This window comes from Aquarana catesbeiana, linkage group LG03, assembly GCF_042186555.1.
Source record: "Aquarana catesbeiana isolate 2022-GZ linkage group LG03, ASM4218655v1, whole genome shotgun sequence".
Taxonomy (NCBI): domain Eukaryota; kingdom Metazoa; phylum Chordata; class Amphibia; order Anura; family Ranidae; genus Aquarana; species Aquarana catesbeiana.
Genome location: NC_133326.1, coordinates 78,007,491 through 78,031,328, shown reverse-complemented (window position 1 = coordinate 78,031,328; position 23,838 = coordinate 78,007,491). Strand labels below are relative to the sequence as shown.

The window sequence follows — 23,838 nt, the reverse complement described above, 5'->3', positions numbered from 1 at the left end:
TGCTGCAGACACGACATCTTTTTTGGGGGGGTTCGTTGGGTAGGGGTACTCGGGAGGACATAAAGAAAATGCCTCTCATGCAGCCGACTGCATTTGGTTGGGGATGTGAATGGGGGAAGTATGGGCGCTGCAGAAGTGGTGGGTTCCCAATTATTAGGATTGGCGAATGCAGCAGGAAGGGCACTATGGGAACGACGGGCCTGTGTTTGTCTTCTTGGTGGCAGCGGGACACTACTTGTGCTTGCCACCTCACCAGCTTGAACTGCACTTATGGAACTCGCCACATCACCAAGTGTTACTGCAGTGCTGGTTTGACTATGACCGGGGTGTACTAGGCCGCTGGTGCTTGCCAGTTCACCAAAACGCTACCAAAAAAACTGTTCGCGATCGCAGGGCTCAGGCCTGACTCTGCGAACGCTGCAGTTATGCGTTTAGTGTTTTGTAAGTGACAGTGATCGATCGATACTGCACTTGGGTGGGCTGGGCTGGGCCGGGCGGAGGGGCAAAACGCAGGTGCTAGCAGGTATCTGGGCTGATCCCACTAACACTGCGTTTTTGGGAACCCTAAACTGCTGGGGACACTAGTATAGATCTGATCGAATCAGATATTGATCCGTTCAGATACTATACCACTGAGGGAGGTGTACGGTGCGTGCGTGGGTGTTAGCGCTACTGGCACTAACCTGACGCTGCCTGGGGCTGGTGCTTGCCAGTTCACCAAAACGCTACCAAAAAAACTTTTAGCGATCGCAGGGATCAGGCCTGACTCTGCGAGCGCTGCAGTTATGCGTTTAGTGTTTTGTAAGTGACAGTGATCGATCGATACTGCACTTGGGTGGGCTGGGCAGGGCTGGGCGGAGGGGCAAAACGCAGGTGCTAGCAGGTATCTGGACTGATCCCGCTAACACTGCGTTTTTGGGAACCCTAAACTGCTGGGGACGCTAGTATAGATCTGATCGGATCAGATATTGATCCGTTCAGATACTATACCACTAAGGGAGGTGTACGGTGCGTGCGTGGGTGTTAGCGGTACTGGCGCTAACCTGACGCTGCCTGGGGCGACGCAGACCCTATCTGACCCTAAAACCTAAGTTATATCACCGTCGGGCGATTAGGGGGCTAAACCTTTATTTAGGTAATAAAGGCGGGTGCCCTGACACTATAAAAAATAAACTAACTAACCAGTGTCACCCGTAACAGTTATACGGTGATCACTGGTGAAAGGGTTAATTAGGGGGCAATCAAGGGGTTAAAACCTTTATTAGGGAGTATATGGGGGTCCCTGATGCTATAAAACGCTGACGGCGAACCTAAATATTTACCTCCCTAACTAGCGTCACCAGTGACACTAATACAGCGATCAGAAAAATGATCGCTTAGTGACACTGGCAATGGGGGGTGATCAAGGGGTTAAAACTTGGTTAGGGGGGTACCCTAGACCTAAAGGGGGCTAACACTAACTGCCCTACCACACTAACTGTCACAAACTGACACCAATGCAGTAATCAGAAAAAAAAAAAAAAAAAAAAACTGCTTGGTGTCAGTGTGACGGGGGGGGGGGGGTGATTGGGGGTGTAATCGGGGGTGTAATGTATGCCTGGCGTGTTCTACTGTGTGTGTAGTGTTTGTGCACTCACTCGGATGTCTTCTCTCCTTGGCGCCGGAACGGAAAATACAGAGCCGAGGAGAGATGACATCATTTCCTCTGCTGCTGTGTACTATACAGCAGCAGAGAAAGAATCTGATTGGCTGGGAGCGATCGCGGGGGGGGGCACGAATGGATGGTTTACCCCTCACGTCTGATCGCTGCCAGACACAAGCTGACCGCCTCGGGCGGGAGGCAGATCACGTACCAGGTACGTGATTTTGCCTGCCCGTGCCATTCTGCCGCAGTATATCTGCGTTAGGCGGTCGGCAAGTGGTTAATGGCTGTGTGTTAATTTGCTGTCCCGTCAAAATAACTTTACACTGTTATACACGCTGTACACTCACTACTTTACATTGTAGCAAAGTGTAATTTCTTCAGTGTTGTCACATGAAAATATATAATAAAATATTTACAAAAATGTGAGGGGTGTACTCACTTTTGTGAGATACTGTATTTTTTTATTTTACGCACTTCTCCTTTAAGTTGTGGTAAACTATACAGTTAACAGAGACATGGTTGTCTGCATTGAAGCGCATTGCAGCTATCGGCAGTTGCAGCAGTGGGAGCATGTTACATGTCCCACCCTAAAAACAGGTGCAAAAAGGTGAACTTATCCTTTAACACCATTTCTGCACAACACACCTGCACTGCAGGGTACTGCAGAGCACCACAGGGTACAGTTTATGCTGCAAAAAAAATGCAGCCTGCGCTAAGTGTTTGTGTAGCCAGAGCCTAGTTGTTTAGACTTAGCTTGAAGTGAAGTGAAGAAACAGATGTTTTATGCAAAGCAAATCATTGTTCAGGGAAATAAGTGACTAGTTTGTCTTACTATCTAAAAGGCCAAACTGAATATTTAGGTTGAAAGTTTTGTAATTAATTTTACGTAAATGATAAATTCACCTTTTTACAAAAAAATATTAAATGCACATTTTTTTGCAGGTAAAAAAAAGTGCATTTTATTATTTTTTGTTGTAGGAGCCTGAAAAGCATTGCACCAGCAATCAGGAAATCACCAGTGCCATGCAGGTCTCCAGCAGACTGTCAGTATATCAACTTGCTTGTACCTCGTACGGGAAAGCCGACACACTCTGACAGGAAGCCTCAATGAACTACCACAGCACTCACAGCACCGTGGTAGTTCATTGAGAACTACAAGCCAACAGCCGCTAAGGCTAAAATTTTGCCAGCTAACGGGGGGTGGGAGGTCCCTTGCTAGCTGTCAGAGAGGGGGCTGCTCCTTTCATAACTAGTTCGGCACATCACGGATCTGGTGGACTGATCACTGGGAGGGGCTGGGGAAGACCCGGCTGTCATGGTGCACTTTGGCACCAACGATAAAGTCAGAGGCAGATGGAGTGTCCCAAAGAACAATTTTAGGGACTTGGCAGCTAAATTGAGGAAAAGGACCTCCAAGGTAGTATTCTCAGGAATACTACCAGTACATCGAGCCACACCAGAAAGGCATAGGGAGATTAGGGAAGTAAACAAATGGCTGAGGGGCTGGTCTAATAAGGAGGGGTTTGGGTTCCTGGAGGACTGGGCCGACTTCTCAGTCGATCACCAGTACTATAGAAGGGATGGACTGCACCAAAATGAGGAGGGTGCAGATCTGCTTTGGAGTAAAGATGGACAAAAAGAGGGGTTTTTAAACTAGGTGATTGGGGAGGGTCCAGAGGCAGAGATAGTCAACGTGGAACATATTCCAGAGAGTAGTATTGGGGGCATTAGTGGTAGGTTGACTAAAGCACATAAACCCAAGGTAAGTATAGTAACAAGTCCTAGTTGCAATCTCGGAACACCCAATAAGAGGATAGTATGCAACCGGTCTAAACTACGTGGCATGTTCACCAATGCAAGGAGCCTGACGGACAAGATGAGTAAACTAGAGATACTGTTGTACAAGGAGGATTTGGATTTTGTGGGAATTTCAGAGACGGTTCAACAGCTCTCATGATTGGCTGGCAACCATTCAAGGGTATACACTTTATCGCAGGGAAAGAGAGGGTAAAAAGGGGAAGGGGTATGCCTGTATATCAAGAATAATGTACAAGTGAATGTGAGAGATGACATCACTAAGGGAGCTAGGGAGGAGGTGGAATCCATATGAGTAGAGCTAGGGATGAAGCTAAGGGGAAAATAATACTGGAAATATGCTATAGCCCCCCTAACCTGAGGAAGGAGGGGGAGGTGGACCTCCTATAACAATTTGAATTAGCAGCAAGGATGGGAAGTGTTATAATGGGGGATTTTAATTATCCAGATATAGACTGGGTGGAGGGAACCACGCATTCGTCTAAGGCTCGCCAGTTCCTAAATGTCTTGCAGGACAATTTCATGGGTTAGATGGTAGACGCACCAACTAGAAATAAAGCGTTTCTAGATTTACTGATTACGAACAATACCGACCTGATCACGGATGTGGAAATACCGGGCCATTTAGGAAACCCCGATCACAGGTCAATTGACTTCAGTATAAATCACACAAATAGGAAACATAAGGGAAATACAAAGACACTGAATTTCAAAAGAGCCAACTTCCCTAAAGTACGAAGCTTGCTAGAAGATAGATATAAATTGGGATAAAATCTTAGGAACAAAGAACACGGAGGAGAGATGGGTTCGCTTTAACAGTATATTAAATAAGGGCATTAGCCAGTGCATCCCATTGGGTAATAAATTTAAAAGTGCGAACAAAAGTCCTGGATGGCTTAACGCCAATGTAAAAATGCATATAAAAGCAAAAGGGAAGGCCTTCAAAAAATACAAGGTTGAGGGATTGATCATCATCAGCATTCAAACTTTATAAAGAATGCAACAGGAAATGTAAGGGTGAAATTAGGGTGGCTAAGATAGAAAACGAAAGAGACACAGCGGGATAGCCGCCTCTAGTCTCACCCCCGGATTCTGTCTGGGCTGGGAGAACCACCAGCGTACTGTGACTAGGACGACTGTCCCTCAGTACAGCAGGAAATTTAGGAGAGCCAGACCTCCTCCCGATAGGGGAAGGTACAATGTCCGCTTTGCCACCCTGGGTGGCTTCCTGGCCCAGATGAATGAGGTCAGTACTCCCTCCAAGCGCCTAAAGAAGGATCTAGGTATGTGGGACGGGGTTTTATGAAAGAAATATAAAAATTTGGAGAGGAATACTATTTTGAGTAGGTTAACTCTACCCACTGGTGTGAGCAGGAGGGTGCGCCAGGCTGTGCATTTGACTGTAAGAAGGTAGAGGAGAGGTTGCACGTTCTTCTCTGTAAATTTATGTGTGGTGTTGCTAATCTTAATGCCCAGGTAGGTAAATTCCCCCACCCACTGGAGTAGGGTTCCGGTGTCCCCTTTTGGGAGCGAGGGGTGCAGCGGAAACAAGACCGACTTGCCCCAATTTGTGCGGATGCCAGAGAATCGACCAAAGTCCTTAAACAGGTCTAGTGCCCTCCGCAGCAATTGTGAGGCATCCGCAAGATAAAGTTGAGTGCCCCTGCCCAGGGTAAAGGTATCAGAGATTGTACCATTCATGCGGACCCTTGCTCTTGGGCTGGCATAGAGCATCCTCAACCATGTCTTGAATTTTGGCCCAAATCCGAACTTCGAGAGGACCCCCCAAAGGGACTCCCATTCTAGTTAGTCAAAGGCTTTTTCAGCATCCAGTGAAGCCACCACTCCCGCCGGCCCTGGTTGTGCCCTGTTCATGTGTGTAAAAAGCCTTCTAATGTTGATGTCTGTTCCCCTCCCCGGCATGAACCCCGTTTGATCCGAATGCGCTAAAGCAGGCTAGGAGTTTTGCATCAACATTTATCAATGAGATAGGACGGTAAGAGGAGCACAGGGATGGGTCCTTGCCTGGCTTGGGGATCACAACTACCACTGCCTCGCTCAGGGAATTCAGGAGCTCTTCCACCCTCTGCGCCTCAATTAACATAGCATGTAGCGTGCCCGTCAGCTCCTCGGCATACTGCTTGTAGAATTCAACCGGTATACCGTCGGGGCCAGGGGTCTTACCGGATTGTAGAGTTTTAAGATCTTTTAAGATTTTGTCCATGGTAATAGGGGCATCAAGCGTCTCGCGATATTTTGCGGTCAGGACCGGGGTGTCAGTGGGGTCTAGGTAGGAAGTCAGTTCATCATTGGTTTTTCTGACATCTCCAGTCAGAGACTGAAGTGTGTCATAAACCCTAGGGTACTTGGATCTAACAAATTGTGCTTCCTGCAGATCAGCCTTCTCTTCTGCACTGCTCAAGTCAGCACGTCTTTCCCTGTGAACCTGGGCTATAATAGTCTGGTACCTCCCCCTAGTGTATGCTTTGAAAGCATCCCACACCATCAATGCGCTGGCCGGGCCGGGGTTGACTCTCCAATATTCCTGCAGTGCCCTTCTGAATTGACCATCCACCACTTCATCCGACACCCAGAACCTGTATAGTCTCCACAGAGTAATTTCTGGGGCCGAGGAGAGTTCCATGGTTAGAAGAAGCGGCGCATGGTCAGATATGCCCCTGGGAAGTATCCTAATGTCCGCTACCTTGTATAAAGCCAGGCCACCCACATATGCCAGATCGATCCTAGAGAAGGATCGGTGAGATACAGAGTGACAGGTGTATGCCCTGGAGTGAGGATTTCTCCAGCGCCATACATTTCTGCCCACTCCACAAGTCCTGAGTGGGAGTGTCCACTTGCGGACATCCTATCCATGTCCAGGTCAGGATCCATATTGAAGTCTCCTGGTACGACCATGTTATCACTGGCAAATTCTGCAATTTTTGAGGTCATCTGATTTAGAAGAGACAATGATGCTGGGGGGGGGCAAATTCAGTCCTGCTATAACCCACTTAATGGAATGGATCTGTGCATGAATCAGTACATATCTGCCCTCCGAGTCCAATACCAGGTCTAGCAGCCTAAAGGGGAGGGACTTGTGCACCAGGATGCTGATGCCCCTTGCGAAGTTGGAGTGTGTGGAGTGATGGTGGTATCTAATCCAGGGCTTTTTTAGGGTCAGGGTTCTACTACCCACCAAGTGGGTTTCCTGGAGAATGCAGATGTGTGGACTGTGGGTCTTAATGAATTGGAACACCAGAGATCTTTTAACCGGGGAATTCAAACCCCTGGTGTGCCATGATAATATGTGAAGGGATGGCATATTTGCGTCTTGGGAGAGTAATTGTAGGAGTGAAGGGGTGCCGCCCCCCTGAGACCGCTCGTTGGACTCGGAAGGGGCAGTAAGAACAGACAGACAGTACTGAGATTTGTAATGCACTTTCAGAACATGTTAGCAATATTTTTTTCTTAAACCAAAAATTAACCATACACCAGCCCCGTTGGGGCAACTCTCTCTCCCCCACCCCCCCCAACCGCTTAAAACTGAGGCAGGTTTCCATCCCAAAGAAAATAAGCTCGCCGGCTGCAAAGGGGGGTCCTGTGCAAGAGGCGCTCCCAACCCCTCCGAAAGTTCTGCGGGGTCAAGGAGTGAGCTGAACTGCTTCTCCCACTCGCCGTAATGTTTAATTGAACTGTTAGGGACCATGATTTAGGGGGAAAAAGAAAAAGGAAAACTGGGCATAGGACTGGAGAGGTCCCTTCAGTGGAGAAAAAAATCAACCATCGATAGGTGTGCATGTCAGTTAGGTTCCCTGGAGTCCCGGAATGAGAGGGAACAGTGCATGCCGCAACGGCCTTGAGAGTCTCCTGGCCCATCCTTTGGGGTGTCCCGGGGCACCCTGTGCATGCAACCTTGTGTGTAAACAGGGCACAACAGGTGCAACATAGGTTGTCAAACATCAGGGAAAGACACGGTTAGTGTAGCTCTCAGTGTCAAGCTTGGTCCCGGGACCCAGTGCATGTTAAACGATGTCAGCGGGTACTCACATATTAAGCTCTCGGTTGTCGATCCTGGAGCAGCGACTCCAGCCTTGTGGAAGCCTCTCGGGGGGAGGTGAAAAAGCGGGTTGTTTCTCCATTCTGGACCCTCAGGCAGGCTTGAATGTTGCGTGCCCTCATTGCAGCCTTTACGTGGTCGAACGATTTCCTGAGTTTCTGCATTTCTACTGAATAATCAGGGAAAATCATTAACTTGTTGTTCTGATGTCTCGGATCCCCCACCGTCCTGGACGCGTGGAGGATCTCATCTCTGTCCCCGGAAATTGAGGAGTCTTTGAATGTTCGTGGGGGGCACCCGGTGGGCCAGGTTTAGGTGGGGTATCCGTGTGCCCTTTCCACCGCATAGTGAGAAAATAGGCGGGCGTCAGGTAGCAGGTTGCGCAGCATGTCTTCCACATAACAGGTGGGGTTATTGCCCTTTGCACCCTCCGACAAGCCGACTATGCGCAGATTGTTGCGTCTATTTCTGCTCTCGGCGTCTTCCGCTCTATACTCCAGGGCTTTTAACTTTGGTTTGAAGTGAGTGAAGTGCCGCACTATGTTCTGCAACTGTATCGTCTTTGTTACTGACCGTCTGTTCTGTTTCTGCCACCCTGGATCTGAGTTTATCCATATCCTGTCTTAAAAGGCCCACATCCATTTGCACAGCCTCTATTTTTGCAGTGAGGGTGGATTGGCATGTGGCTATGGCCGCCATAATCTCTGCTAGCCAGGGGGATCTTGCTTCCTCAGCTTCCATTGGACCTGTCTGTGATGCCCTGTGTGAACTGCGTGTGGCCCAGGGGTCTGCTGGTGGTTCTGGCAGTGGAAGGGGGCTCTTTAGGAGGAGAGGGAATTTGATTTTTTTCCCCCTTACCGGCCATTGCACCCGATTTGGCGGCGCCTCATTCAGGTATCTCTGCGTCCACGTTGGAGGCCTCATGCGCCCCAGACTCTGTGTGCTGCGCCTCGTGGGGGGGCCGGAGGAGAAGGATAGGATAGTGGCCGCTGCAAGCCAAGCCGAGGCCCACCGACTAGTTCCCCAAACTGCCAGCACTTGGGGCTCCCTCTGCTGGAGGTCAGGCAGGGGATGTGTCACCGTTGGAGGCCTCGTGCGCGCCGGGCTCTGTGCCGCACCTCGTGTGGGGACCGGAGCAGGAGCAGAAGGGGAGGATAGCACCCGCTGCATGCCAAACAGTAGCCCGCCGGCTGGTTTCCCAGACTGCCTGTGCTTAGGGCTCCCTCCGCTGATGGTCAGGCAGAGGTCTTGGCACACGATGGTCCGGATTGCGACTCAGATCCCAGCGGAGCTCAGAGGAAAGTGTCAGCTCACAGCGCCATCTTAAACACGCCCACGGAAGGGAGTTTAACAAGACACGTGGCCATTCATTAAAATTAGAAGAAAAGAGGTTTCACCTTAAACTACGTTAGAGGGTTCTTTAGTGTAAAAACGGCAAGTATGTGGAATTCCCTTCCACAGGCTGTGGTCTCAGCGGGGGGCATCGATAGCTTCAAAAAACTATTAGCTAAGCACCTGAACGACCGCAACATACAGGGATATACAATGTAATACTGACACGTAATCACACACATAGGTTGGACTTGTGTCTTTTTTTCAACCTCGCCTACTATGTAACTATATGTAAGTTACATGTTACACCCTGAATATGGGTGCAACATGTTATGAAAGGTCAACTTATCTTTTAAAACTAAATTCCAAGTTTTAAGAAACTGGTGCCTAGATTGTACCTCGCTGCCTCCTAAGCCGTTACCAGTCTGGCCAATGAATCCTCCACCTTGTTTCTTGTGTAAAGCACCTTAGGCAGCTCATGGGTTGCAGGAAAGAAATTTGCACATTTCCACCATCAATGCAGACAGTGCCCGTGGAATCCCTCCTGCCAAGCAATTGTCTTCTCCCGGTAGTTTCGGGAAGCTGTCCCTACCGGGAGAAGACAGTGATTATCGCTAGCAACTCTAGCAGCCGCTTGTGATAATCTGAAGCAAATCTGGCAGGCTGGTTGTACCCAAACTGATCGATTGATCAACTTGGTACATTCAGCCTGCCCATTAATGGTTCAAATCTTGGATGGTTCCCGACCTTAGTTTGGCCACTCATCCTAAGCTGTTGATGGGTATAGCAGTTGGAAATTACATGGGTAATAATCTTTATAGTCTGTCTACAAGAGATGAGCTGATGTGATTAGCTATCTGCATGGGCTGCTGGATCAAGCAGTTCAGGAAATTGCAGTGATATCACAAGTTGTAGTTTTTTTGCCAGCTTGCAATACGCGGCCTTAGATCAGCATTGCATTCGTTTTGTAGTAGTTGCACCATTTCACGTCACCCAAACTTTGAGAAGGTAGTGCAACAACTTACATTTTTCTAATTCTCCTCCATTGCTTATACTGGCCTACATTTTGTTCCCTTTCTGCTCTGTTCACCAGCCAGAGCAAAGTAAAACATAGTCCCGTGTAAGCTCTAAGTCAGTCTGGGCTTATCAATCCCCACTTGGCAGTGCTTGGGAATTGTGATTGGTTACCGCCCAACACTGAATTGTGAGAGGGGAGGGTAGACCATTACATGCACCTCATACACAGGAGTACCAAGTATTTCACTTTATTTCAAAAGGCAAACAAAGAGGTGGAGGCAAAATATGAGCTTTACAGATGAGAATATGAGCTGTAAATACCCAGGAACTTTAAATATACATTTTGTAATCGCTTTGTATTTCTTTACCAGACCTAAAGCCCCGTGGTGTTGCTGTGAACCTTATTCCAGGATTGCCGGCATATATATTGTTTATGTGTGTGCGCCATGCTGATTACCTCAATGATGACCAGAAAGTTCGCTCTCTTCTCACATCAACAATTAACGATATTAAAAAGATCTTAAAGGTGAGTTTTTCATCCTTTCCCTCTGATCTCTCTGATCCTTTATTCTACTTTTTTGGGGTTTGTTTGATTCATAACTAATATTTGAAATAATGGTAAGCAGCTAAGAATTGGATGGGATCTGGGAAAACTTGATATTTATAAAAAGTCACTTTTATTTGTGTAGTCTTTTAGGCCCCTTTCACACTGCCGCGACTTGAAAGTTGCGTGATTTTGCAGTGATTTTTATTGCGATTTTGCGGCCGCGATTTAGCCATGATTTTGCAGCGATTTCAGAGAATGCCTGTGTTAACTTGAGGTCTAAGAACCTCGACTCAAAGTCGGACCAAAGTAGTACAGGGACTACTTTGAAGTCGCACAGATATAAATGGTACCCACTAGAAATCATGGGGTACGACTTGTCATGTGACTTTGCAGTCCTAAGTCGCAGGACAAGTCACACAAGTGTGAAAGGGGCCTTAAAATGTTACAAATATAGACAGAAATGGTGTGATCCCAAATCGTTGTTCCTGTCTCTTTAAGACAACCTTACCATCATACAATATAAGGTATATCTCAAATTATAAATGTCCAAAAATCATGATCCAAACAGTGATTAAATAGTCTTTAAAATGTTCTTTGGTATATATGTGATTATATACACCACCAATTCCAGCAGTATCGTAAGAGTTGTTGGTATTTTCAAACGTGCATCAACATAAATATTGTTCCCCTCTATGTTAGCCATCATTCAGCCATCAAAGGGGACTATCCCCTCACCTGATGTGCCCTCACCTGGGGGTTAAAGCTAAGGCACCTTTCACACAGGCTTTCCGATCAGGTCCGCCTGCCAGTTTTTTAAGCGGACCTGATCAGACCCTCCGTTTACCTCTATGAAGCAGTGGATGTATTTTCCATCCATCTGGCGGATCGCATCAAATGGGATCAGATGAAAACAGACAGGGGGTCAATTTTTATCCGATCTCCACATAGAGGACAGTGGGGCTCTGACAGGTCCGTCTCAGCACAGTGAGCGGAGACGGACCTGTCATGCTCCTGCTCATTAGGGATCAGCGGATCGATTCCCCCACTGAGGAAAGCGGAGCCCTAAAGAATGGCCTATATGCGGTATTTGCCACTCTGGGGATCTGAAATGATGTTCCTCTCCTTATGGGTACCTCTGGATCTGGGTCCTCCTCTCCTATGGGTTCTCTGCACGCATCCACATGACCAAAAGAAAAAGCTAAACATAGTGCTTATCCTTTTAAAAACAACCAGTTTTTATTTCAAATGCATCTATAGTAAAACACTCACATTTACCTGGTGCTGTAAGTACATCAGACTGTAAACAGCATTAAATATTGTCAAACTGCAGGTATCTATCCACCAAAGTTCATGTTTACCTCAATCCTCGTGTGGTGCATGCCATGGCGTGATGTTAGACTGGCCCCAGGGAGGTAAGTGGCTGCATTGTCGGACAGCCATTAGGGGAGAAGTTATTCCCTGTCCAGCCCCATAGATAGCATTAGACAGAACATAGGAAGATGGGACTGAATGCTTTATATACTTTGTCCCCTGGGGAACATAACAAATTAATAAAAATGGAAGAAGGGAAAAATCTTTGTAGTACGTTTCAAAAAAAGCATAAAAAAATAATGTATTACAGAATTTTGGTTAGACCACCTTTCCTACAAAAATACCTCTCTAACCAGTAGGTATTAGACTAATGTCTTTCATATAATCATGGTCCGCCATTTATAAGGACAATATAACATCTCTGAAAGTAAAAATTTGAAACTGGAAATCTTTGTATTGCTTTCTTTTGTGTGAAATCCCCGGTGCTCCTGCCAGTCCCTCTGCTTCCTATTAAAAACTGACCACACTAGGCATGAGAGCTCAGCCTGGTCAGTTTTCTAGCTGTGTTGAGAACTCCACTTGCTCTCCTTCAATCAGACTTGTGCTGAACGCCCCGTGCACAGCCATTCATTGGGAAGATCAGTTTGCTCTCTGAACTGTGTATGCAGCTGAAAACAGAGGCTATGTGATCACTTTAAAAAAGGGTATTTATAATGATTCTATTATATTTATACACAAATGTTTTGCCTTACATATCTATTTTAAACTGAATGGGTTTTACAAGGTGAGGGTTTACACATACAGTACTTTAATCTAAAGTACACCTCTATTGGTGATTCATAGTAGTACACCCAAATGGGAATACGTATGCCAACCACCGACCTTCACAAACTCTGTCACTCCACTAGTAAGATTATAACTTTGTAAGCAAAATATCTGGTATTCAGCTCCTCCGGGGTAAACAATTTGACAAGCTGTGTATATCTTGCATGTTTTAAAGTATGTATGTCAGTCAAAATGTGTGATGCCTCCTAGTGTAACCAGAAGTTTGAAAACAGGAGTTCCCACTCCATGGATGGCCTCGGGTGAACAAATGAAACTGCATTTCTGTGCATCTAGTAATCTGACACAGACAAAGCTGGTAATCAGTCATTAATTGATTGATGATTACCGGTAATTACCAGCTTTCCCTTTTTATAAATGTATTCCCAGATCTCATCCAGTTCCTTACTGTTCTCTTTTTCAAGTGGGATCTATAGTTTTGTTTGAAGATACTTGCTTTGCATAGATAGTGGCCATATAATTGTTTGGTATATGTTGGACTAAATAATGAAATTCCTTTTCTTGTGAAAAATAAAAAAAACGAAATTCCTCTTTAAACAAAGCCTCTTCGGGTCGGTTCACACTGGGGCAACACGACTTCAGCGCGACTTTGTACCGCGACTTCAGCGCAACTTCAGCGCGACTTCAGCAAATTACAAGGCGACTTGAAGTCGCCTCCATGACAGGCGACTTCGCCTGTGGCCAATCAGCTCTCTGGGAGGGAGGGGGGGAGGGAGGGGTTTTCCCTGCAAAGTCGCTTGACTTTACAGAGAGATCCGACTTGGAGGCGACTTCCATTGATTTCTATGGTACAGGTCGCCTACCAAGTCGGATCAAAGTAGTACAGGGAGTACGCTCTGAAGTCGGAGCGACTTCAGTAGCGTCTATTAAGACGCTAGCGTTCACTCCCATTGAAACTATTTCTGGGGCGACTTGGGGCGACTGGAGGGCGTACAAGTCGGATCCCAAGTCGCCCCAGTGTGAACCGAGCCTTCAGGTCAAAGGTCTCAGTGATCTGAAAATCGAGATCAGGACTCATCAGAGCAGGCAACGTTTTTCCAATCTTTTATTGTCCAATTTTGGTGAGCCTGTGTAAATTGTAGCCTCAGTTTCCTGTTCCTAGCTAACAGGAGTGGGCTGCTGCTGCTGTAGCCCACGTGCTTCAAGGTGTTGTGCGTTCAGAGATGGTATTCTGCATACCTTGGTTGTAACGAATGGTTATTTGTGTTACTGTTGCTTTTCTATTATATCAAACCAGTCTGCCTATTCTACTCTGACCTCTGACATCAACAAGGCATGTTCCTCCACACAACTGCCACTCACTGGATATTTTCTCTTTTTTTTTTTTTTGGACCATTCTCTGTAAACCCTAGAGATGGTTGTGCATGAAAATCCCAGTAGATCAGCAGTTTTTGAAATACTCAGACCAGCCCTCTGGCACCAACAGCCATGCCATGTTCAAAGTCACTTAAATCCCCTTTCTTCCCCATTCTGATACTCTGTTTGAACTTCAGCAAGTCGTCTTCACCACATCTAGATGCCTAAATGCATTGAGTTGCTGCCATGTGATTGGCCGATTAGCAATTTGTGTTACCAAGCAATTGAGCAGGTGTATCTAATGTGGCCAGTAATTGTATATTCAATCACTTGTGTTAATCCAGCACTTTGTGGCAATAATGCTTAAAGTGTAAGTTTACGTTTATGGAAAAATCTGTAAGGTGAGCTTTCACAGGACCCCAGCCCCCCCCCCGTCCCGCTGACCTGCAGTGCAGCGATCTCCTGTTCTGAGCCCCGGTATACCCGCCTCACCAGACCGGGGCTTATAAATCCCCTCGGCATTCTCTCTACTTCTTCCCTGCTGACAAGACGGGCTACACGGGATCTGATTGGTCGATGCCGTTCATGTGTCAGGGCTGACCAATTAGAATGCTCCTAAACATACCTCCTGACAGGGGACGTTTTGGAGATTAAGCCGAGGGGATTTCCAAGCCGCGGCCCAGTGAGGCGGCTATACCAGGCCTCATAACGGGAGATCACCGTGCTCCAGGTCAGCGGGACGGGGGGGAGGGGCTGAGGAGGGGGTCCTGTGTAAGTTCACCTTAGAGATTTTTCTGTTAAGGTGAACTTGCCCTTTAAAGTGACATGAATACCCTCCACCAGATGTGCTCTCACCTGGAATATAGGATCGTATAATTAAGTATGGTCTCTAAATGCTTGCATCCTTCATAGTAGACTTACTAAACATTCCCAGATCAATGGATTTCACAGATGCTTCTGCATACCTCCGTGTGCAAGTTCTTCTCCTCATAGGGAAGAAGAAACCACCAAACAGTGTGCTTTATCCTTGTAAAACAATTTATTGCTTCTAAAAACCTCCAGATATCCACTCACTTTTTACAGGTGAAGCACACCAGGCTTATACAGCAAATACAATGAATCTAATAGCCGTGACAATCCACTTTCTTAATAGTATTATTACCGCACTATCTCCATGTACACCGTGTCGTGACATCATCTAGACCCTCCCCTATTAGCAGGAGTTTTCCAAGCCCAGAATGTTATTTAACCACTTCAATACACTTATACACCTTCCTGCCCAGACCAATTTTCAGATTTTAGCGCTATCACATTTGGAATGACAATTGCGCGGTCATTCGACGCTGTAACCAAACAAAATTCTTATCATTGTTTTCAGGGGAGCAGCCGATCAGCTCTCCTTTTCTGGCGTCTGTCAGCGCGAGTAGAGGAAAAGCAGATATACGGCTTTTCCTGTTTACACTGATCAGCTGTGATTGGACATAGCTGATAACGTTGTAAATAGCCTCCGTCAGAGGCTCTTTACCTAGATCGGAGATGCAGTGTGTTAGACTGACACACCACACCACGGATCGCCCTGCTGCGCGCCCCCTGCTGGCTCGCGTTCGCTGCTTATCCTGCTGGACGTCATATGACGCCCAATCAGGATAATGAAACCACTTTCCGGCTATCGTTTTGCTATATGGTGGGCAGGAAGTGGTTAAAGTGGTTGCAAACCCCTTACATATACCCAGTGAAGTGACTGGCTTTAGGTGATACACAGAGAGTAAACAAATCCTCCTGCATAAATTGCAGTCTTCTCTACATAAGTCCAGCATTTATACAGCTTGTCTGAGCTGTCAGAAAAAAGGACAGAGAGCTCAAGTTACATTCTGCAGAGCTCAGTGAGGAGAGCGCTATAAGCTGATTGGAGGGAAGGGACACGCCCCCTCCACACAGGAACAGAGCTAAGGATGTGTTTTGGAGCTCCCTGCCCTGTCACCTTTTTTCTCTTGGTGTCAGGAAAACTTGTCAGAAGTGATTCTTGCTGATAACAGAGGAAGGAAGCAGCAGACAGAAATGACAGTTACGGTATCTTAATTGAGACAAGCACACACTATAGAGGGATATGCTTTGTTCATATTTCATGTCTGAGGTTTACCATCCCTTTAAACGGTTCCTCCATATTAAAAAGGATAAGAAAGACTGGTGTTAGTTGTTTTGATCTAAAACATGTTCCAATCCACTAAATGGTTAATGAAATAACAGTGGAAAATGTCATTAAGTCACATGATGTTGTGTTCACTGGACTTATTTAAAGCCATATACTGCGTTGATGATTTACGCTTTGTTACTATAAATCTGTTCTCTTCCTGCATGCACAGTTTGGTTGTTGGCGGGTCTGATTGTCTGCCTTGGGATGAACATGGCTGTATGTGTGATTCATGTATGAATGCAGTCTTAGTGACTGTACCAGGCTGGGCGCAGTTCTGCATGTCCGCGGCTACAGGGAGTGAGACAAACTATGCAGTGACTTGGAGCCGAATTCTACCGTCTCAATGACTTCTGCTGAAATGACATGTTATGCATGATGGCTTCTTTCCACTACTGAACAATGGGCATGGTTGTACAGAGCACGCCTGCCAAAACTGCCTAGTCTGAAGTTACTCCCTGCTGTTTAACTCTTCTAGACGTTCTTCTGTAACATTATTCTTTAGTATCTGGGCTCTAATAATGAACAATACGGTTTTATCAGGAATTTATTCTGAAATTCTGTTCTGCCCACAGGTAAAATTACTGCAAAAGAAATAAAAAATATGCCAGGTTCAAGAGTAAAGTTGTTAAGATTGCAATATTCTATTCTTAAAGCGGTTGTATACCGCTGGACGTTTTTTTTTTTTCCTTGAAAGGTAATGTGATAATTGCATACTAGCACATTATGTGAAACTTACCTGAAAACAAAGCATTCCAGCAATGCGATGTCATCGCTGGAGGCCGCTTCCATCTTCACCCGTCTCGCTTCCGGGTTTGAGGGATCCGGCTCTGTGACGATGACGGCACGATGACGTTAACGGCACAGGGCTCTGAAAGAGTGGCACGGGTGGCCTTTACTTCAGAGTGAATACGCCAGTGACTTCACTGGCTGCATGTATAGTAAACAATGGCGGCTGGTGCTCCAGCCGGGGTGGGGGGCAAACGAACCCCTGGCGGCGGCAATCAGACCACCCGGACCCCCCCACCACCATCACGGTGGGTGGTACTCACGCAGCCGGGTGGCCATGCAGAGCAGAGAGAACCCTCTGCTTATAGATCTCCCCGTGCATCCTCCCCATCACCGATACCAGCCAATACGATTGCTTCTCCTCTTGGCTAATCGCGCTCCTCAAGCTTCCTGATTGGCTGGGAGGAGAAGCATAAAGACAATAGCGAATATTAATAAGCTATTGTGACACAACTGGGTGGCCTCGGGGCGCAGTGCTCTTCACCCCGAGCCCACCCTTTTTTTGAAGCCAATTAGAGCCTCAGGCTCTTATCTTGTGCTTAAAAAAAAAAAAAACCCATTGGAATCCATGGTCCGGTGCCCAGCATGCAGATTAGGGGCCGGGTCCATGGATTAGGGCGGCGGCGCCTCTACGCTCCATATGGAGTGGCACTGACAGTAAATATCTCCTAATTGGTGCCCGTTTAGGAGATATTTACACTACCTGTGGGTAAGTCTTATTATATATCTAAACGCTTTCCTACTCTTAATGCCAAATATTTTTAGGGAAATAACAGTGGGCCTTGTGCTCCTAAATTTAATCACTCCTCTTGTATAATATCAGCTGCCCCTTTAAAAGTGTACGCTTACATGTATATACTTTGTGAATCAAATGAAAATGTGGTGCTATATACAAGCTAACAGTTACAATAGTAACTCTGTGCAATAATCTCACAAAATACTCAACATAAAATATTTTACTCACATTTTCATGCGCCCAGCCTGGCACCAAAACAACCATCACTCTGTTAGATGTATTAAGTTGGAAGTGCTGTCACTCTGGGCACTCCAAATACCGGAAATGATGTCACTGGAGCTGAAAGTGACAGCCAGAAGTCCCATCTATATGCATTTTGCCTATATGGCATCCTCAGAAAGGAGTGTGGTTTCACAGTGGCGGAGGAGACAACATATGATTTGGCAAATTTTCAAGGACTTGTGTTGCACTATGGATATTTGAATTAAGTCTGTGCACAGATATATTTTATTTTGCGGTTTGTACAGTTGAGTATTTTGTGAGAATATTGTATTGTTACCATTGTAACTGTCAGCATTTTTAGCGCCTCCTTTTCATTTGATTCACTAAGATTTTTACGTTATTCTTTGTCAGTCATTTTCACATCAACGCAATCCACAAAATTATGTTTAAAAAAAATGTTTTTTTCTTTTTTGTACATAATTACACCAAAAAAAAAAATCTAACACCTATCATAAACAAAGAATAGACCGCCAATAATTTGTCTCATGACCATCATGTCTTTAGACAGACATATTGTTTGAAATGCCAGCAATCTACGAACGTCTAAGCATTCTTCAAATGATCCACTTTTTCAGAACTTATAGATTCATCCATGGACTCCATAATGCCTGGTACAAACATTCAGTTTTTGTTTTTTTTTTCAACCCAGCATGCTGAACGGAAAAAACGGAGAGATTGTTGTACTAATTAAGTGATGTTAGTGCAGCAAACTCTCCACCCCCCCACCAGAACACACTAATCAGTGCTCGGTGCCATTGGCTGAGCGGGTGCTGGTTTTCCATCATGTTCCTTCAACAGAAGCCGGTCCTTAGACCGGCTTTTGTCAGATGGACAGCTGTACACATGGTCCAAATGTTTGCTGGTTCCTGCTGAACCGGCTGATATTCGAACTGTATGTACCTAGCTTAAGTCTTGAGGAAACGAGATTTCGAAACGAGGAATGTTTGATTGATTCTAAACTAGATTCTAGTTGTCCTGACTCTAAATTAAAAACTTAAAAACTAAACTCTAAATTAGAACCAAGTGTGAGGTCAACTGTATCACTATAATCATACGACTACCACCATATAACTATTCTCACATTGTCACACATACAATTACTCCTCAATGTATTTCTGAATATATTATGCACCTAGTTAACCAAGTTGGTTAGATTCAACTATTATTGAAACTTGTGTTTTCATTGAAGCTTCGTGTATTTGTTTGTTTCTCTTACACAGAAAAGAGGAGATGATTTTGAAACCGTGTCCTTCTGGCTTTCCAACACCTGCCAATTCCTCCATTGCGTGAAGCAGTACAGCGGAGAAGAGGTACTTCACTCCCAAATGTTCTCTGTCTCTCATCGTTGTGCAACCTTAACCTCTTCCCACCCAGCCCCGACATCCCTTTAACAAGGTCTTTACACCCCGGGGGAACGGGAAGGACTACCCAATCATGTGACCACTGTGATGGACTGTTATAGTAGTCACATGATTGGGAGGCAATCCTGCTGGCTCCCAAGCATTACTAGAGACCAGGGGCTGGCTATGACTGCTGAGAGCACGCAGTGAGCACAAACTGTTAGCACAGAATCCTTAGCTTCCTATGGACGCATATGTGCAGCTTGTGGGCGTTAAAGCTGCACATATGCGTTACATGGGAGGCAAGAGGATAGGACCACATTGGTTTTAATAGATGGTAGATGAGTTACGATTCTGTGCATCCTCCAAACAATCCCCTAAATATTACAGTTGCCATGTAAACATTAGCTTGTGTAATGTAAGCCTTATAGGCATTTGTGAACAAATTATTTTAAGGGCTCGTTCACACTTTATGCAGTAATCTGCTGGTGTGATGTGCTTTGCGTTTGCAGTGTGGAAAAATGCAGCGTGTCTGTATTCTTCCACACCACGCTGGATGGCCCTACATGTCACTGGACAGCAGTGCAGTGACATGAATAAAGTGTCACTATGTGACATGTCAAATAAAGTTGGAGAAAAAAAAACAAGCAGTGCAATGCACTGAAATAGGCACTGCACAGCTCTCTGCTGGAGCAGACTTGACACTGGCCTGCATAGTAAAACGTTACATTTTACCATTCAGACTAGTGTTAACTTGGGCTAAAACTTACATTTTTTAGTTGCTTAGAAGCTAAATTCACAGGTGAAATGTCTGCAGAAGAATTTGTAACGTTGTGTTGCCAGTTCTGAAATTTTCACAACCCTTCCGGACAGTACAGTATTAAATGATAAAGCTAGGTCACCATTTTGTCCCCAGCCTATGACTGGATATTGAAATAGCAGCAGACCGATGAAATTATCGTTTTTCTCCCTCACCAAATCAACATGTTCCCTGTCAGCACATATACACGTTGCAGAGCCTGGCTAAGTACTGACCTTCCCTCTCACAGTCTGAGTGCTGCTGTGTAGTGGATTATAAGATGCAGATATAAAGATGGATTCAAGCGCTTATATCGCTTACATTTACCTTTAAAAAAAAACTGTGAAATAATTTTTTTTTTATAAATAAAGTGGATAGCACAGCTCTTTATTAATTTGCCTCTAGCGTTGGTTACACCCCTGTAGACATATCCAGGGTGTTCCTGTCTGAGACATAACTAAGATGGGCTAATGTATGTCACTTGTCCTGCCTGGTCTTATTGGTGCAATAAAAGAAATGTAGAGCTATTGCAGACTTTATGATACAGGTCTTTTTTGCTGAATACTTTTGGTATTTTTTTAAAAAAGATGTATGGCCAAAGCTTTTTTGGTCATACTTCTCTTATGGATAACGGGAGTACACTTACTTTTGCCCTCCTAGCCCCAGAGTAAGCTGATGGCAGGCTATTGCCTGCTGTCAGCTGAAATGGCAAAGTTGCGCCAGGCTCTAAAAGGATCCTGATAATATTGCTGGGATCCACCTGGCTGTCTAATTGACGGCTGGCCCCACCTCTCAGTGTGCAGCTGAGAGCCGGAGCCAGCTGTACAAACCCCTCCCATGTCTGGCCCTCCAGTGAGCACTGACTGATCAATAGCCAACATGGGGCAGCTGCAGCATTACACTGATGCTGCAGCGTGGAGGCGAGTATGCGTGTTTATTTTTTTTAACCCAACTTCTCCTTTAAATAAAATTAATAAAATGCATTTTATTTTATATCTGCCTCAGTTAAAGTTTAACAGTTTCTTATTACTGGACTGTTCTTATAGGAATTGTCTGTTTTTACAAAATGAGAATTCTAGATTGTGTAACACAGAGATGTTGTGGGTAGATTCTGGCATTAAAATTTGCTTATGCCTATATGTATATGAGAAACATTTTCAGATATTAGGAACCTTTGACAAATCTGAAAAGATCAGCAATAATAGAAGATTCTAATGCAGCGTACACAAGAGCGGACTTTCCGACCGGACTACAATCCCACCGTGTGTGGGCTGCATTGGACTTCCGACGGACTTTAGATTTGAAACCTGCTTCAAATCTTTACGTTGTAACTCCGCCGGACTCAGTTCCTAACGGAAAACCCGTTTGTCTGTATGCTGGTCCGACCGACCAGATATGATGCAGGGGCAGGGTACTACATCTCGCGCTCGCTGCAATAGGCAAAACAAATTTTCCTATTGCGGCCAGCGCGAGGCGATGATGTCCCTTAGGTCTGGTATGGATTTTAAGGGGAACCCCCTTACGCCGAAAAAACAGCATGGGGTCCCCCCAAAATCCATACCAGACCCCTATCCGAGCACGCAGCCCGGCCGGTCAGGAAAGGGGGTGGGGACAAGCGAGTGCCCTCCCTCCTCCTGAACCGTGCCAAGCCTCAACATGGGGGGTGGGTGCTTTGGGGGAGGGGGGGCCCTGCGGCCCTCCCCTCCCCCAAAGCACCTTGTCCCCATGTTGATGAAGACAAGGGCCTCTTCCCAACAACCCTGGCCGTTGATTGATTTCCTTTTCTAGTCCCGTCGTACCCAAGTCACGTTCAAAATGAACGGACTTGTTCGTGTCTGGGCAAGTCCATTCATTCGGAAAGTCCGTCGTAACTCCGTCGGGAAGACCGGCGGACATAGTCTGCCTGAAAGTCCGGTCGTGTGTAGGCAAGTCCGTGCGTAGTCCGGTCGTGTGTAGGCAAATCTGTTCGTAAAAAAAAGTCAGTCGTAAGTCTGTCAAAAGTCCGTCGGAAAGTCCGCATGTGTGTACGCCCCATAAGAGCATCTTAGTGGCTGAGTGTAGGAGACTTTACTATGGCATACAACAGTCTGGTTCATACACATTGAGTGAGCCATGACTTCCTTCAATCAAGTCATCCATGCACACTTAGTAACTTTGTTTCATGCAAATATTAGTATTACATTTCAAGTTATATCTGTCATATACATGTATTAGGAAAGTTAAAATGTATGTCTATAGATTTGAACTAAGATTGTTTAATTGAAGCATTTGGATCAACATGATATTGTTTCTCTACAGGCATTTATGAAGCACAACACACCCAGGCAGAATGATCATTGTCTAACAAACTTCGACCTTGCTGAATATAGGCAAGTGCTGAGCGACCTGGCCATCCAGATATACCAGCAGCTTGTCCGAGTGCTGGAAAACTTCTTGCAGCCAATGATTGGTGAGTAATGGGGGATTTATAGAGCTCACGATACTAAATAACTGGCAAATGTGAACCTGTTTTTCCATTGGAAAACTTCAGTCACTTCACTGAGCAAAGCAGGTGATGAGATATGAATACACGGGCCAACGGTCTTTCTGTACACATTTATTTTTACATTGTGAGTAATTTGCCAGAAAAGACAGGAAAGCTGGCAGAGCCATCTCCACCATTCCTCTCGACCCAATAATAAACATGGATATTTTACACCTGTATCTGAAATCCTCTGTCTTCATTGAACCATGCCCATATGTCTGCTGTGTGACAGTATATCCTTATATGATGTGCCCAAAATATGTGTAGCTTATCTTTGTACATTTCAGCCCTGCCTTATATCAGGCAGGGCCAGGACAAGGGGTGGGAGGGAAGGGTGGGTGCCCTGGGTGCAATGGTTTACTGTAGGGATGGAGGCGCCTGACAGGAGTAGTGATAGCGGCAGTGATTCTGACAAGCAAGTTTCTGCTGGGCGTAGGATCCCTTATGCTTGCAAATCATGAACGGTGTATGTGGGTGGGGGGGTCACAGTTTGGTATCTTTGCCCTGGGCGCTGGCTAACCTTGTCCCAGCAACTAGTTTCAGATTCCATAATACCATTGTGACATATTGTGACTGCCTGTCAGAACATACTTTCCTCCATCATTGTTTGTTATCATGGTTTTCTTTTATAAGTTTTAAATGAAAAAAACTAATGCTAAACATTGCTGTGTATGCCCTTTAGTTTCAGGAATGCTGGAGCATGAAACTATTCAGCTTAACCCTTCAGTACAGACCCCAGTAAAGTCTCCCCTTTGGTGCAGATCTCCTTACCAGATCAAGAGTGAGGGAAGTCCTTCCCTCGGTGGGGTCATGTGACTGCGAGCCTCTCCTAAGCTTTGACCTGCCGCTGTCAGACAGCAAGAAGTGGTGCTGCAGTGCCTATGATACTAGCACTACAACAATGCTTCTCCCTGTTTGACAGTGCAGTTGTGCTGTGCAACGAAAGAAAAGTCGGGACAATATAAAGGCTGACATTACTTACACCTACTCCTGACTGTTATTATGATGTTGATTTTAATACTCAGAATACAAAATATATATATATATAATATATATATATATATATAATATATATATATATATATATATATATATATATATATATATATATAATATATATATATATATATATATAATATAATTTTTTTTTTTATTTAATTTATCCCGTGAATTTTCCTGTCTGCCAAATAAGTTACATATAAAATCTTGCTACTGCACTTTCTAGATCAGTCGCTGTAGGACTTTCCTTTCTCATATGGGATTAGAGGTGCTGATACCTAAAAGCTCCTAAATGTAGGTCAGGAGGCTGATTTT

General features: G+C 45.4%; 1 protein-coding gene across 1 annotated transcript in view; it reads left to right on the top strand.

Annotated features, from left to right (window-relative positions):
* The window catches only part of LOC141133913 (unconventional myosin-Va-like), a 64,454-nt gene extending 41,114 nt beyond the window's left edge, over window positions 1-23,340 (top strand). The window contains exons 5-8 of the mRNA XM_073623530.1: window positions 10,236-10,392; window positions 19,082-19,171; window positions 22,299-22,449; window positions 23,207-23,340. Coding sequence (XP_073479631.1) covers window positions 10,236-10,392; window positions 19,082-19,171; window positions 22,299-22,449; window positions 23,207-23,340 — 532 coding nt within the window. The remainder of the gene's footprint in view (window positions 1-10,235; window positions 10,393-19,081; window positions 19,172-22,298; window positions 22,450-23,206) is intronic.
* The last annotated feature ends 498 nt before the right edge of the window (window positions 23,341-23,838 follow it).